The sequence below is a fragment of the Diadema setosum genome, chromosome 8 (assembly GCF_964275005.1).
Source record: "Diadema setosum chromosome 8, eeDiaSeto1, whole genome shotgun sequence".
Taxonomy (NCBI): Eukaryota; Metazoa; Echinodermata; class Echinoidea; order Diadematoida; family Diadematidae; genus Diadema; species Diadema setosum.
In genome coordinates this window covers 7596619-7613322 of record NC_092692.1, presented here as the reverse complement: position 1 = coordinate 7613322, position 16704 = coordinate 7596619, and the positions used below count along the sequence as shown (strand labels likewise).

The following is a 16704-nucleotide window of genomic DNA, read 5'->3' as shown; positions in this document are numbered from 1 at the left end:
TAGGAAAGGAAGCAACTCGACGAAAAGATCGATCGACAACTTTTTATTTCTTTCTAATGAAAATGACGACCTCCGCAAATGCACGCCACAAACACCGAGCAGGGGCTGTTATTAGGTAAAGTAGTGAAGAGCAAAGATCTGAAAATGTACTAGTATGAATTAATTAAGAAATTCCCCGTAGGTCAGTGTTTAGCTTTGGGGCGCAGTGGTAGTCCCACATGCATTAAAATATGTTTGTTGTTAGATTGAAGTTACACAGTAGTAAAAAGTAGGCCGGCCTACGCTACGCGTACGTAGACCCGTCCGTAGATCTAGACACACTACTGTACGAGCTGAAATTTTCGCGTACAGACAGTATTCACTGCACTGTCTGTAAATATCCTGAACCAGTGGAGGCCTAGGTTAGAGCCAATTTAGATGAATCATGCGCCTGAGAACCCATTGAAAGTTAAAATGTAAGACTAAGCAGCAGCCAAATAATTACTCGTAAATTAATGTTCTGAAGTTGGGAAAAAAGTCCTCGGGACCAGCACCAGTACGTAGTGGAGTGCAGTGCTGTGGCAGTAGTTTTCTTTCTAACGTTATTTATTGAAGTCGAATGTTGCTGAATTGTAGCGGAATGATAAAGCCAACTTTTCCATAAGTGCACAATTGCCTAATATTAAATAAAGTGCGTGGCTGATTATAGATAGATCTGTCTGTCCAGAGGACAGACGTAATTGACGTTATTGCTCTCCTCCGGATCCGTGAAGCCAGACGCAGTCTCCGAGGAACATATCCCCGACGACCAGATACAGACCGATCTTCCGATCAAGGATAATTAATGATCATTAAATCTATCTATCCTGTGACATTTCACCAATCATGGAAAACATTACAGTGCACTCCCGTCATAACAAACATGGTTATAAAGTTACGAAAAGCTTGTTACAATTCAGTAAAAATTTGGGTACCAGTACCCGGTAACAAAAGATCATAGACACATTGTAACGAGCTTTTCGTTATAACCATGTTTGTAATAACGGGAGTGCACTGTAATGCTTTCCATGATTGGTGAAGAAATGTCACAGGCTAGATTTAGAAATGACACAGGCTAGATTCAGAAATGTCACAGGCTAGATGTGGTAAACAGCACATCACTCAACTCTTTCAGAAGGCATGGAAGACAAAAAAAAGAGGAAAAATATAACCCTGAACAGCAATTTTCATGCCCATGTTCTCAATGTAAAAACCGCACAGCACAGAAAACATAAGTTTGAATAGTCACCGCATCCAGACGATGGAGAAGTAGAGGGGCAAACAAGTTATTTAATGCCCACAACCAGGTACAGTGTATGTTAACCAGGTGTGTAGATTTCGACAATCATAGTAACAGCCAGACGTATCACACTTGATCTACTTTGTTACCCTGTCTTGTGCTCTCTGCAGGTCCCTGAAGGTAGAATCATTTCGGGGTCGTCGCGTCCTTGTGACAGGTGGCACTGGCTTTGTCGGAATTCATCTGGGCAGAGCACTGCATATGCTGGGTGCAAAGGTCACATTGTTTGACAAAGGGGCTCCGCTTGAGGACTACGATCCAGAAATCAAAGTTGTTCAGGTATAACTGTGAAACAAAGAGCATGTGGTAAATTTTACCAAATATAATGCAGTCTTTCCAAAAGGGTAAACATTAAAGCATCTCCATTGAATTTTTATAGCCCCCCCCCCCCCCCCCCGACTTTGGGATGAAAGTTTTTGAATGATATTGTTGTATGCATTATGTTATACATTTCTATGACAATTTGAAAAAAACAACAACTGAACGGCATGATTCTGTTATGAAATGACATATTATACAAGTTTGTACACATTGTCATGAAACTGCTGGTGTCATATTCTACAATGCTATTTGTACAGGGGGACATCCGAGACAGAGAAGTTATAGAGGAGTTGTGTAATGGAGTGGACTGTGTCTTTCACATCGCTTCCTACGGCATGTCGGGCAGGGAGATGGTGAGTCTCCTAATGTCCATGATGATGATGATGATGATGATGATGATGATGATGATCGATGATGATGATTATAATAAAAATGATGATCGCTTGTTTACAATAGTAATCATAAGAATAACAGCAACATAAGTTAAGAGTCTTTATTCAGAGAAATTGACATGGACTTGCCCAATTTGAATGATTAACATTTTTTTTTTATTGTCAATCAGGAAAGCTTTGAGATATTTTCTTTTTTCAGTTTTATTACCTGCATAATTTCCAGTTTTATCACCCACATAAGAATGAATTAAGTTCTTTGTTTACTTTTCTTTCAGCTTAGGGGATCAGACTTCATAGAAAGCGTGAATGTGGGAGGAACTGAGAATGTAATTGAAGGTAAGAGTTGAAAAGATCCCCCAGTTTTAAAATGCATTGTGACATGTTTCCCCTTTCCTATTTGTCTGAGAGTATGAATATTTATCCAAATCAGTAATGCTACATTGAAAAAGAATAAAAAAAAAAAAAAAAGGAATAGGGACTGTGCTCTGAAAATGCATGGAACTTTAAATTGACATTAATTGTGACCCGCTACAACAAAATGATCCTAAAGTCGGGAGAGGTCGATTATTTGAAAATTGCATGGTATAATCCCCTAATCTTTCTGCTTTAAATTGATATATAACACATTTCATAAAAATAATCGGCTGCGGAGATATCGATGTTTAAAAGAGAGCATGTCGAGACGTCTGGAAAATCACTGTTTCGAGAAAAGCGCCCTAAAAGTCTTCCTTTCAACGCAATCGTGATCAACACACGCAAGTCAGTTTTCACCTCTGGACAATAGAAGGTAAGCCCTAGCAACCCCCGAAGAGTTCATTCAAGCGCGTCGGCGGTCTCCTCACCAACCAATCAGTGACCAGGATGTGAGAAGCGGCTGAGCATAGCGCACCCCGCCCGCACGCACCAGTCGACTGGGCAGTGTGCGAGCTTCACGCTTCGGTTAGCAGCAAGCAGCAAACTGACCAATGAGATCACTCTGGTCGTTGTTAGGGGCAGAACCTATCTGTGGCGCTCAATCCAAATTTTCGAACCAGTTTCTGCTTCGTTGAAACGCCAAAAAACATGGCTCAGAAAAACGCTATTTTTTGGTCTTTCCTTTCATCATTTTGCTTCGAAATTTCGACAGATGATAGAAGACATGTTAGACTCCAATAATATATCAAAATCAGAAAATCGTAAGTTTTGACCAATTTTAATGCTCTGACTTCAAACTCGATTTTCACGGCTTCGACCGTGCGCAACTTTAGGACCTTTTTGTTGTAGCGGGTCACAATTGTTAAAATGTTACCAAATTTGATAGTTCTTCTGTCGGAGTGTAGTATTTGGTGCAGACAAGGTCTCTTATGTTTTCGGGTTGTCCGTCCGTCCGTCCGTACGTCTGTACATCTGTACGTCCGTACGTCCGTACGTCCGTACGCCCGTCCGTCCGTCCGCATTCGTTTACGCGATAACTTGAGAAATATTGACTGGAATTTTACCAAACTTGGTCCAAGTATAAAGTATGATGGGGCAATTACTTCATTAGATTTTGGGTGAAATCGGCCAAAGGTCAAAGGTCAATGTCAAATCATGAAATTGTATCCGTTTACGCGATAACTCAAGACTGGATTGAGCAAATTTCACCAAACTTTGTCTGAGGATGATGTATGATGGGACAATTACATGTTAGTTTTTTTAGTGAAATTGGAGAGGTCAAAGATCAAGGTCAAATCCTAAAATTTATCTGTTTACGTGATAACTCAAAACTGGATGAAGTAGCTTTCACCAAACTTGGTCCAAGGATAATGTATGATGGGGCAATTAGTTGAGCAGATTTTAGTGACATTGGCAAGAGGTCAAAGGTCAAAAGGTCAAGGTCAAATGCTAAAAATGTTGCTATTTCCCCCATATCTATGCAATGCCCGAAGGTATTTTATTGAAACTTAGTGTAGACATGTACTACTGCGTAAAGATTCTCCAGAGAGAGTTTCATGTCATAAGGTCAAAGGTTAGGTGAAAATGTTGCAATTTCACTTTTCTCGCAAATGGTTTAATGTATCTTCATAGAACTTGTATACATATGCATGTACTGACTGGCAGGGATTATCTAGGGAATTTAGGGGTCATGGGTCAGTATGTAGTCAGGGGTCAAAGGTCAAGGTCAACTCCTCAAAATTTTACTGTTTCCCTCATATACTAGTGTATATTCAATGCTTGCATTATTAGTTTTAAAACTTAATATATACATGTTGTATTACCTAATGGAGATTCTCCGGGAAATTTCCAGCCAGAAGGTGAGAGGTCAAAGGTTAAGGATCAAAGGTCAGGTTTAAATGAAAAAAAAATATATATATTTTGTACTGTAATTACACTCTTTCTTCATACCTTGAAAAGTACTCAATGCATAAACTTATAACAGGGTCGGTCAGAAGTCAAGTAAAAATCCTCAATCCCCCAAATATGTGTACCTGCACTCTTAGACGGGTCTAGGGTAATTACCCCGGCCCCTTCCCTTGTCCCTAATCCTAATCCTAATCCTGAAACTAATCCTAACCATAACCAAAACTCCTAACACTAAACCTAACCCTAACCCTAATCTTAACTCTAACCTTACCACTAACCAGTATTTAGCCGGGGGGTAATTGCCCTCTGGGGGTAATAGCCCGGATACGCTCTTAGACAATTATAGCAAACCCAGTTTGAGGAAAGTGAACATTCAATACATTTCTGACAAACCTGTCATATCAGTATTTTGCCAGTTATGTGAAACTGTCATCACACATTGTGAAGACATTGTACTATACACCTATTGGGAGAATCATGCATTATGGTGGAGGTATCAGTCGCCATAGTGACATTTCTAGTTTAAAATGTGATTTTCAGGGTATTGGTACACTTTAACATAAATGCACAGGAAGGATAGTACACTGTTAGCACAATTCCCGCTATGGTGTCAATCTTATGGTAGTGCTCTGATCCAGCACCTTACAATGCAGCACATCTATATGAAGGTCTTGGTTTCACTTTATTCAGACTTCGGGAATTTGTGATGATGCATGCGAAGGAAACAAGCCAAATAGCTCTAACACACACACACACACACACAAATCCAACTCAATAAATTGTTGATGGTTTTGCAAGCTCTGTTTGATAGCCAACTGTATGTTTTTCATCTGAAGAGGGCTGCATACCTCTACAGAGTCCATAATAACAAGCAATGAGTCATTGAACTGTACATGTCTTTCAAGTATTGGTCAATGGTGTGATCTTTCTCCATTGGCTGGTTCAATCAAGTAGCATTACACATGAATGTATGCCATTTATACATGCATATATATGAATGACCGCAGATCTGACACTGTAACAGAATGCCTGATCACATTTATATATTCATATATAATAATATATATTCACATACAATGTAAATATTCATATAATCATATATTCATATATTCATATATTCATATACTCCTATATGTAGTATGGACCTGTTGATCATTTGTGATTATTTGTAATTATTTGTAATTATACAGTTACAGACAAGCCTGATTTCACATAGACCATGTACAAAGTACAGCCGGGCCAAAGGCGGGGCCTAAGGCCGGACCCAAGGCCACGGGCCTTGGCCCGGAACCAGGGGCCCAGAGCCCAAGTGGGCCCAGGCCCAGGGGCCCATAGCCCAAGTGGGCCCAGGCCCAGTGGGCCAGGGGCCCACGGCCGGGCCGAGGCCAGGAGCCTAAGTGCTGGCCCAAGGCAGGGGGCCCAGCCAGGGGACACCAGACTGAGACCACTAAGAGTACCAGTCATGACTTGCTGTGATAATGATGTGACACGCCTGTGCATACACATATTATGTAAATACACTGTACAGGGCTGTGCATATTATGTAAATACACTGTACACTAACTATACACAGTCATGACTTGCTGTGATAATGATATGACAGACCTGTGCATACACATATTATGTAAATACACTGTACAGGGCTGTGCATATTATGTAAATACACTGTACACTAACTATACACAGCCCAGTCGCTGTATAAATCGCGACAGGGCGCGCTGCACCTGAGCAGCCCACAACACAGAGCAAACACAAAGCAAATTTTACGATATTGCATTTAGTTTTGATACTTGACATCATTTTTTGTCACCTCAAATGCATCAGAGACAATCTTTATTAATGAGACTTCATACCGTACCTGTTTTCCTGGGGTTATTTGTGGGAATTCTCCGATCTGGGTACTATTCGCAAATCTAACAACATGTGAAAATATCAACTCCTGATCATGTAACGTGCATGTGTACATTTCTGTGTTCACTGCTGTATTCCATGAACATGAATTCAACAACTACTGTTATATCCTGTAATATGAGCTGCAAGGACAACAGTCACATACGCTCTGATTCCGTATAGCAATCACTTTCAAAGCAATGTATTGATACATTCCTGCCAGCTAAAAATTCTTAAATGTCGTTCACCCATGTGAACGGGTACAGAAACTGAAGCCTAGGTGGTGGGTTAAGCAGAATTGCTGCTGTCCTTACAGTCCCACTCATATGTTTTCATGTTAGTCTAATGCTAGTTTGTGGCAATAAGAGAGTGTGCCAAGCAGTTTGCCAAGCAGGGATTCAGCTGGATGTCGAAAGTGATTAGCCATTCTGATACTTGAATTTAACAATACCATTTAACAATTCCATACCACCTAAAACCCCAACCCTATCAAATTCTTTAGAATTTCTGCTATCAAAACAATGATAGGATAATCTGCAGATAAAGTAGATTTTTTCTGTCACAAATCTGCTGTTACTGTGTTATTACCTCTGCCCAGGGGGAAGGTTATGTTTTCGTTACCGTTGGTTTGTTTGTTTGTTTGTTTGTTAGTTTGTCTGTGTGCAAAATAACTCAAAAAGTAGGTAACGAATTTGGATGAAACTTGCAGGAAAGGTTTAGATTGATACAAGTAACAGATGATCAAATTTTGATAGTGATCTGAGAATTTTGGAGGAATTTATGAAGGATTTTTGATATTTTGGCAGGTAGGGTCAATGAACTTGGGAGTTTAGGCTGCGCGTATTTGAGGTTTGCATGCGCGCACTAGTGCGTGCTCTAGTTTCTGCTCGGGCGAGGCGCGCCGTGCAGCTGAGGGTTTATGACATAACAAAGGCTTCTATATTGGGAAATTGGGCGACTTTCAGCACACAATGCTATAAGTATGTATGGGTAGAAATCACTTTTATGAAAGAACAAGATCAGTGGTCGAAATGAGCTGCATGCTTGGCGGAGGTCTGCACTCTCAGAGTGCTTCTGTAGTTTTGAATGTCTTCCTCTCTGAAAAATGTGAAATCAATGAAAGAAAAAACATGGTACCTGGTAAATATTAATAGCTGTGCACATTATTCACACATGTACTATACAATGTATGACAGTAGCATATATATTCACTCACAAAAAACACTGATACATGTAAAGGAGTTAAAGAATCAGCAGACATAGTTTTACAAGATGTATTGCAGAGTTCAATTAGTATTAGTATTATTATTATTATTATTATTATTAGTAGTAGTAGTAGTAGTAGTAGTAGTATAGTAATAGTAGTAGAAGTACAGTGTAGCAATGATAATAATAATGATAATAGTGGCTACTTGTATAGCGCACAGGTCCGCTTTTTAGTGCTCATGGCGCTTCATAAATGAAAAGATAGATATAACACATGTTCAAGCATGACAACAGAGAAGAAAATGGCAAACAACAACAAACACATACCAGATAAAGAATACAATTGTTCCGAACATTATAGACTGCAATTATAGTCCTCAGTGTGAGAGGAATAGGTAACGTTTTGAAGTTTGGATTTGAATGTTTCTGTAGATGACAATTATAGCTGTACACACAGAGAAAATGTTCCAGTTAAAGAGGAACGTAGTCATACAAAGTGTATGTAGTTCACATTTTTCAGTATTTTCAATCTTTCATATCCATATGCAATGGGCATAATGGACTCATTTGCATATCATTTGCATAGCATGCTATCATGAGGTGTGAAAGTATGCTGAGTGTTGACATATAGGTCATCCACTCATTGTATCCCCCGAACAGAGTTCGGAGGATACTATGGATTTGGCCTCCTTGCGCCGCGTCCGCCGCAGAGATTTTCTTGTGAGCACTCTACTGGCTGCAGTTCTTCTTAGATCATCTTCAGATTTGGCATGAAGGTGTGTTATGGTAAAACGAAGACGGCTATTGTTTTTTTTTTTGTGATGGTGCCCTCGCTTGTTCCGTCTTTATACATGAAAAAGTAAATTTAACAGGGTCTGTTTGTGTGTGCGACCCTGGCCTTGCTTCGTGACCAATTTTTTTTATGCCTCCACCAACAAAGTGGCCGAAGGCATTATGTTTTCGGGTCGTCCGTCTGTCCGTACGTACGTCCGTCCCATTTTGTTTTTGTCGATATCTCAAGAACCGTGTGGTGGTTTTACATCAAACTTGGTATGAGGGTATATCCTGGGGGGATAATACTTTGTTTGGATTTTAGGGTCATGGGGTCGAAGGTCAAAGGTCACAGGTTATTTTGTGAAAAAAAAAGGTTGAAAATTCATGTTTTTCTCCATATCTCGCAAATGGTTCAAGGTATCTTCATGGAACTTAATATATATGCTTGTTCCAATGGGCAGTGATTATCTAGGGAAGTTGGGGGTCATGGTTCAAAGGTCAGGGGGTCAAAGGTCAAGGTCAACTCCTCAAAATATCACTACTTTCCTTATGGTTATGCAATGCCTGAAGGTTTTTTTTTTTTTTAAACTTGATGTATGCATGTATTACCTGATATATATCCTGTGGGAAGTTTCTTGCCAAAAGGTCAAAGGTCAAAAGGTCAAAGGTCAAGTGAAAGTGTTGAATTGCACTTTTTCCTCCATATCTCAAAAGTACGAAACTCAAGGTATCATCATGAAACTTACATATTTATGCATGTTCAACCTAACAGTGATTCTCTTTGGAACTGTGAGGTCAAAGGTCAAAGGCCAGGTTTAGATAATGCTATTTTCCCATTTGATACTGAAATTATACTTTTTCTCAATACCTTGAAAATTACTCAATGCATAAACTTATAAAAGGGTCAAAAGTCAAGTAAAAATCATCAGTTCCCCAAATACCTGCACTCTGACATTTTTAATCATTCATCCAATTGAACCTAGTTCTAGGAAAGTGAACATTCAGCACATTTGTGGCAAACCTGTCATTTTAATATTTTGCCAATTGTGTGAAACTGTCATCACACATTGTCAAGACATTGTACTATAGACCTATTAGGAGAACCATGCATTATGGCGGAGGCATATCAGTCGCCATAGCGATATATCTAGTTTATTTTTAGCTTTTATTTAGTAACAAATCTAAGTTCTTATTCTTATTATTCTGAGCTACTCACTTGAATACATTTACAGTAAATGTCATTATCTTGTCCTGCACCTGTTGATCTATCCATTGAAATAAGGTCCTGTGAGGAGCCATTGTGGCTCATGTGAATGGATAATATCAGAGCAGTCTTCATTGTGAAGTCCCCGACAAGGGTCTGCTGGCAAAAACGGTTGTCCCATTTGGCAAGGCACTTTTGAATTGCAAACTAAAAATCTGCCCCTCTTGGGTTGCCTGATCATTTATAAGAATAAGTGATTGAGGATTTCTTTTAGTGGCGGCATATTAAGGATAAATCCAAACACAACCGTCTACCCCACCTTGTTGTCAAATTTGAATCTACAATTTCCAAGGAGAAAGCTACTTTCAAACAAAAGCTCTGGAACATAGGCAGCCACGTTTTTCTCTAGAATAGTGTGCTATGTGAAACTGGAAATAACCATCATGTGTGTGTCAGCACTTCACCTCTTGTACAAGTTTGTACCTTTAAAAACCAAGTATAAGGCCTATTGACTTTCTATCATTCCTATGAGACTTTTTTTTTTCGTAATCTCCTAACGGACAGATGGGGCAATAATGCCTCGGGCTTCATCAGAGACAAAGGATCTGCTCTGCTCTCAGTGCCATTCTAAGAAAAATCTTGTATTACACTGCATGGTCTTTCTGTGTACATGAAGCAGATCATTGTAGATACGATGCAAGTTTTGTCATGTTCTCATGACTTGAGACAAATGAGAGTTCTTGTCACATGACATGTAAGCACAAAATTTAGGTTGATCTTGTGATTTGTCCTTTTCCAAAGTAATTTCTACTTTTTTTATACTTTGAGTTTTACTTGAAGTACTGCTCATATTTCTGTACTTTTGCCCAAAATGAAAAGTTCGTTTATTTGTTAAAGTCTGTCTAAAACTTTTTTTTGGGGGGGGGGGGGGGTGGAGGGAGGGGTTGGCTAATTTTTCATTTGAGCACTGTTATGCTTGTGTCGACAGTGTGACAAAGTTGTTGTGTATTTCATCCTGACTTTTACACTTCTCTTTTTTTTCTTCTATCTATTGTTGCATTTGTGCAATTCTTCAGCCTGTGTCAAGTGCAATGTACCCAGACTGGTGTACACAAGTACGCACAATGTAGTCTTCGCCGGGCAGGATATAGAAAATGGAGATGAGACGCTTCCGCTTCTTCCCCTGTCAGCTGTGAGTATTTAGAGATGCATGTCTCTTCTCAATAAAAAGTCCGCTGAGCGATTCAGTGATATATCATGGAAAGCATTCAAAGTCCCCCTTTTTGTTGTATTCGACCCTGTAAGCTGAAAGGTGGAAACATGCAAGTTCTGCAATACTGCAGTAGTGTGTAAATCTGTTCACTTCAACTCTGTGAAAGATTTTGTGATTATATGTCCCAAAATTATTAGCAAAGTATGTGTTGTAAGATGTGCTTGACCCAGTAGTATGACATTGTGTGAATTCTCTTTTCTTTCCGTTATTCTTCTTTTCCAGCATAAGGATGATTACTCAAGGACCAAGTCCATGGCAGAACAACTGGCAATTAAATCACATGGAAGAGAAACAAGCAGTGAGTTATAATATCATGAAATATTTAATGTAAGTCTTACCCGGAAAACTCATAATGAGCTGTAATATCCTGCCAAATCTTTGCTTTCTTGGCAGCTAGTCTTTAAAAAAGTGCACATTTCAACCTTTATTCTAAATGCATGCATGATTTTTTTTTTCTCCATTTGGCTATGTCATCATATTTTCATTTTTGTGGTGTAATCCTGCAAGCCAACAGTTTGTACACGAGATTTCACTCCTACTTCCTCCTCAAAGATTCTCATCAACCCACCAAACTTCTCTCAGAGTACTGCCTGAACTAGCCAGAACTAGTGTCTGAAGAAATGTAATGCGAATAGGAGCTATTACTGAGAAACCAGAAATTAACAGCATATGGTTACCAAAATGTACTTTCTGCAGGTGGTAGCAAGCTACACGTGTGCGTGATCAGACCAGTGGCTATCTATGGAGCGGGAGAACAGAGGCACTTTCCGAGGATAGTGGTAAGAATGGAATTGATGAGGAGATTAACTCTTTCTGTACCAGAGGCTTGGAGAGTGTGTAAAATGCTATGAGGAATTCTGTGTCATTCTGCACTCAAAGCACACAAAAGGTTAACTGTGACCTGAAAGTTTGTTTGTTTGTTTGTTTGTTTTTGTACATATGTATATATGTAAAAGATAAAATCCAATTTATTTGAATATTATGCTGTTTCTGAAATTTAAGAGATAGAAGGGAATTGAGAAGATTATGAAGGTTTTTTTTTTTTTTTGTCTCATCACTGAGAAAAAATGTAACTGTTTTGCACTTACACTACCAATATTTTACTGACAAAGCCCTTTGTGGCCATGAGTAATGATACATATTGTATTACATTGATAAGATAATTGAGAAAATTATGAGGGTTTTTTTTTTTTTTGTCTCATCACTGAGAAAAAATATAACTGTTTTGCCCTTACACTACCAATATTTTACTGACAAAGCCCTTTGTGGCGATGAGTAATGATACATATTGTATTACATTGATAGAAGAGAACACACGAAATTGGAAAAGATGTCCAATGATAACAATGACTGAAATATGGACCTTGCTGTGATTATCTTAACTCAGCATATCAAGGATGATATGGAAGGTGTGGTCATTAAAATGAGAGAACATGGTCATTATTGTGATTATCATGAGTTGGTGCACATGGCAAGTGAGAATAATGTCAGATTTCTGTGTTGATGTCAATTGATTAAAGATTTTTGTGTGTGTGTGATTTAGCTTTGTGAGGAAAGATCCGGCAAGTAATATTTGATCTTTGAAATGAAAACAGAAATACAACATAATAATGATAAGCAGGGCTCGACACTAACGGTGGCCCGGGGCCACCAAAAACGCACGTCGGGCCACCAAAATTTCAGAAATGAAGAATTTTGTGGCCTGATCGGGCCCCCCAAAAAGGTTGGATGTTTGCCTTTGGGCCACCAAAAATAAAAGTTAGTGTGGAGCCCTGAAATAAGGATTGCCAAATGATTATCATATCATTTTGGCTTCAGCAAATGGAACTACTGTTTGACCTTAGAAAAGAAGCAAGAATGTAATGATATTCATGATGATTTGGACTTGCTGCAGTTTGGAAGAAAGTTGAAAATATGACTTGTCTTTAAAAGAACAGAAAACATGCAAATTATTGTGATATAATGTCGAGTGTTACCTTCCAAGGAAGGGAATTGGAAATAATTCATGATCCCTCGAACCAACAGAAAAACATGGAGCAAGGTCTGGTGTGTGTAAAGATCGGCGGACCTCAAATCCTGGTTCCTTGGGTGCATGTCGATAACCTCGTCAATGGTCACATTCTGGCAGCTGAGGGGCTCTCACCTCACAGGGATCACATAGCGGTGAGTAGAGTGATCAGGACAACACAGTCTATTTGAACATGTTATAATGTGTGTATGTGTGTGTGTGTGTGTGGGGGGGGGGGGGGGAGTGGGGAGGGGCTGTCGTTCTTCTCCTTATGAGTTCAATATCAGGGGTAAACCCATACATGTACCAGCCAGGAATCTTGGAGTTGAATCATTTTAATGTTAATGGTATAAGTACACATGTAGGTTTGAAATGTTTTCCCCAATTTTGAAACATTATTTATTCTGTTTTGATTGTTTTCTTATTTTGGTTATCTACTTATTTATTTGTATTTTGCAAGAGTGTGGAGGGATTTCCCCCCCCCCTTCTTTTTTTTTGCACATGATATTTTGTGGGACAAATCAAAGCCTCGTTTTGATTTGTCACTGAATGGTAAAGCTATATCATTGTCGGTAAATGCATGTTGTCACATACATTACGTTTATGAAACTAATTCCATTATTTTTGAGGATCATTTGATCTGATATGATACAAGCTAGAATACTAGACAGAATTTGGCCTCTACAGAAGCCTGTTATCTATGGGAGTCCAGATAGTGCCAGAACCATATTTCTGTTGTGTGGTGCTATGTCTGTTTGTGACTCTGTTGATTATTCATTGTTCCAATTTCACAGGGTAGAAGAAAGGCTCTTTTTGTATGTATCCTACTTTTATCTGACACCATTGTTTATATCTGTTTCAGAATTATCAAAGGCCTCTAAATCATGGAATATCATAAGGATTCTTCAATTTGCAACACATATTAGGAGATTAAAGTTGAAATGTTTCTACTTGGTAAATTTTGTGTTTGATTTTATGTAGATTTTATAAACTAGCACTGTCCAGTCTTTGTTGAATACAGAATAAACAGTGAAACTCAGCGTTGCCAATCTAATGATGATATAAGGTAATGATTTTGGCAGCAAAATTGCCCCCACAACATGATCAATTAAAGCAACTTGTGTCTCTTTCTTGCAGGGAGGAGAGGTGTACTTCATAGCAGACAAGGAACCTGTAAACCAGTTCGAGTTCTTACGACCGCTCATCACCGGACTGGGCTACACATATCCCTACTTCAGTGTGCCTGTCTGGTTTATGTACATATTTGGTGAGTTTTGCTGTGATGAAGAAAGTCAAGAGGTGGCACTAATGCAACAGTATGAGCAATGTGATTTTTTTTTTCATTTGCAATGTTTGTAGTGCATTATCTTTGACTTTATGATATAGTGGGATTTGTTGAATGACAATTAAGTATGATATGTTTACTAGTAACTGTTTTGTGGATATTTCTGTAGTATTTTCTTTTATATTATTGATGTGTTATTTTGTACCATTGTAACATACAGTGACATACAATCGGTGATTATGTCTTCAGATTTCCGTAACTTTTGAACTGAAAAGTACGACAGTCAAATTATTCAGAGGTAAATCAAACAATTGTGTCAAGTTGCTTGAAAGTGATAGAATAAGAGTGTGAAAATGGAGTTGTTGACTCCTGTTGGAACTTTGTCAAGCTGCATAATAGTAAACTCTTGGGTGGGAATATTGTCCGAAGAGTTTCATTCACCACTTATCTTTTTGTACAGCTTTGGTCAGTGAATGGCTGCATGCTTTCCTCAAGCCAATCATCAATTTTCAGCCCCTGATGACCAGGACAGAGGTAAGTGGTTGATGTATTGACCCAACGGTCAGGGCCTGAAGGGAAAGTCCTTAATATGTGAATTTCTGTTGTCCAATCTCGCTGATGGCTTGATTAATAAAAGCAGTGAAACAGAAGCAGTGAATAAAGAAAAGAAAAGAAAACTGAAGCAGAATGAATATGAGATATGATATAAAAGAGAACCTGATTATAATGAGGGCCTATAATCATGATAATTACCTCATTATATTAGGGTTCTCAATATAACAGGGTACAAAAGCAAAGAAAGAGTGGACCTGCAAAGTCGGCTTTTTATGACAGAGTTTTGTTATATTTGACCTCCTTATAATGTGATAGCACTGTACTAAGAAAAGGGATATGGAGACAAATCTGAATGCAGTTTATCACCTGCAGCATCCTATAGGGATTTCATTTTCAAGATGTCTCTTTATTTCAAATTTTCCATAGGGGGAAAAATCTGAGAACATCAGATAGAGGTGTTCTTTGCATTTGCCCCAAATGTACCAACTGTCATCTTCATACTAATTTAAAGGACAAGTCCACCTTCATATACATGTGGATTGAATGAATGCAGCAATATTAGTAGAACACATCAGTGAAAGTTTGGGGAAAATCGGACAATCCGTTCAAAAGTTATGAATTTTTAAAGTATCTGCGTAGTCACTGCTGGATGAGAAGACTACTACAGTGTGTGATGTTATATGCGTACAACCATATAAAGAAAATAAAAAGAGAATTTCTCAAAACTTTACTTTTTGAATAAAGTGCACATTTCTTTGACTTGTTACTGACATATGTTAAGGGTAATATTATTCCCCCTTCCGAAAGAGAGAAGTCAAGCGTTCTTTTGTTATGCGAGAAAAGTGAAAATATGTTGAAATTTCTTTAGTCTTTCTTTATGTCGGTGTACTCATGTGACATCACAAGCTATAGTAGTCTTCTCATCCAGCCTTGAGTGAGCAGAAATTTCAAAAATTCATAACTTTTGAACGGATTGTCCGATTTTCCTCAAACTGTCAATGATGTGCTCTACTAATATTGCTGCATTCACTCAACCCACATGTGAACAAGGTGAACTTGTCCTTTTGTGGATGAAACAAGTTTTGTGGATGAAACAAGTACTCTCTGTCATCAAAGGCATGCTTTCTGCAGATCAATCCAGCTTTATTTCTTTTCTTCCACCTCCCTTCACCCTTCACCCTTCTTTCTCCTCCAGCTCTTCCAGGTTGCCGTCATGCACTACTTCAAGATCGACAAAGCGCGGGACCAGCTGGGCTACGAGCCCGTGGATCGCGACGTCTCGGACATGGTCCAGTACTTCGTGGAGCGCGGGCACCGGAAGAAGCCGTCATCACTGTGGATGTGGATACTGAGCTTCCTCGTTGCCATGGCGTTTGTGATGCTGTTGATGTCACTACTACCAACTGTTGGATGACGAGGATATACTCCAGCCGTGGGCCTGATGCCAAGAGAAGTTTTCTTCTGACAATTTGTTTTCCTCAAATGCCATCAGTCATTCAAAAATTCTGCATTCTAAAGATGTGGGCATGACCTGTTTTTAATTTTAATCAATCCAAACTTTCATGTTGCATACTCCCTTGATTTCACTCTGTCTTGCTTTGACAAAATACAGATTGTCAGTACAACAACCTTGATGAATGTAGATGTCAATTATTGCATGTTAATGTGATTCTTCTTGAAAATATTTAAAATGTCAGGTGCTGTATGATGTAATTAGCTGCTTACTGCATCTTGCTACATACAGTATAATTTATTTTCATATTTAGAGATAAACACATGAATGAATGTGCAATAAAGATGTTAATTCGTAAGATGTCATTCGTAGGTTTCCTTCATGATCGATGGTAACAGGGCAAAGAGAATTTCGACAAGGGAGTGTAACCATCCGTGTGATGCAGGTAGACATCGATACATCAATTGTGTGTGAATATGAGTAATAATGCTCTCAAAAGCAATGTTGCAATGATGAATTACTTTGGCAATCTAGAGAGTATCAAGAACCAAGTGAAAGACTAGAAATGTCGCTACGGCGACTGATGCCTCCGCCATAATGCATGATTCTCCCAATAGGTGTATAGTACAATGTCTTGACAATGTGTGATGACAGTTTCACATAACTGGCAAAATATTGAAATAACAGGTTTGTCAGAAATATC

The 16704-nt window shown here is 38.8% G+C and overlaps 1 protein-coding gene across 1 annotated transcript; it reads left to right on the top strand.

The window, feature by feature from the left end:
• Positions 1-62: 62 nt before the first annotated feature.
• Positions 63-16094, top strand: LOC140231981 (short-chain dehydrogenase/reductase family 42E member 1-like). Its single transcript, XM_072312133.1, has 11 exons — positions 63-115; positions 1429-1597; positions 1897-1992; positions 2307-2367; positions 10504-10619; positions 10923-10998; positions 11397-11479; positions 12726-12863; positions 13846-13975; positions 14454-14527; positions 15744-16094. The coding sequence occupies exons 1-11, from the start codon at positions 63-65 to the stop codon at positions 15960-15962; spliced, it is 1215 nt and encodes a 404-aa protein (XP_072168234.1). The 3' UTR covers positions 15963-16094.
• Positions 16095-16704: the final 610 nt, after the last annotated feature.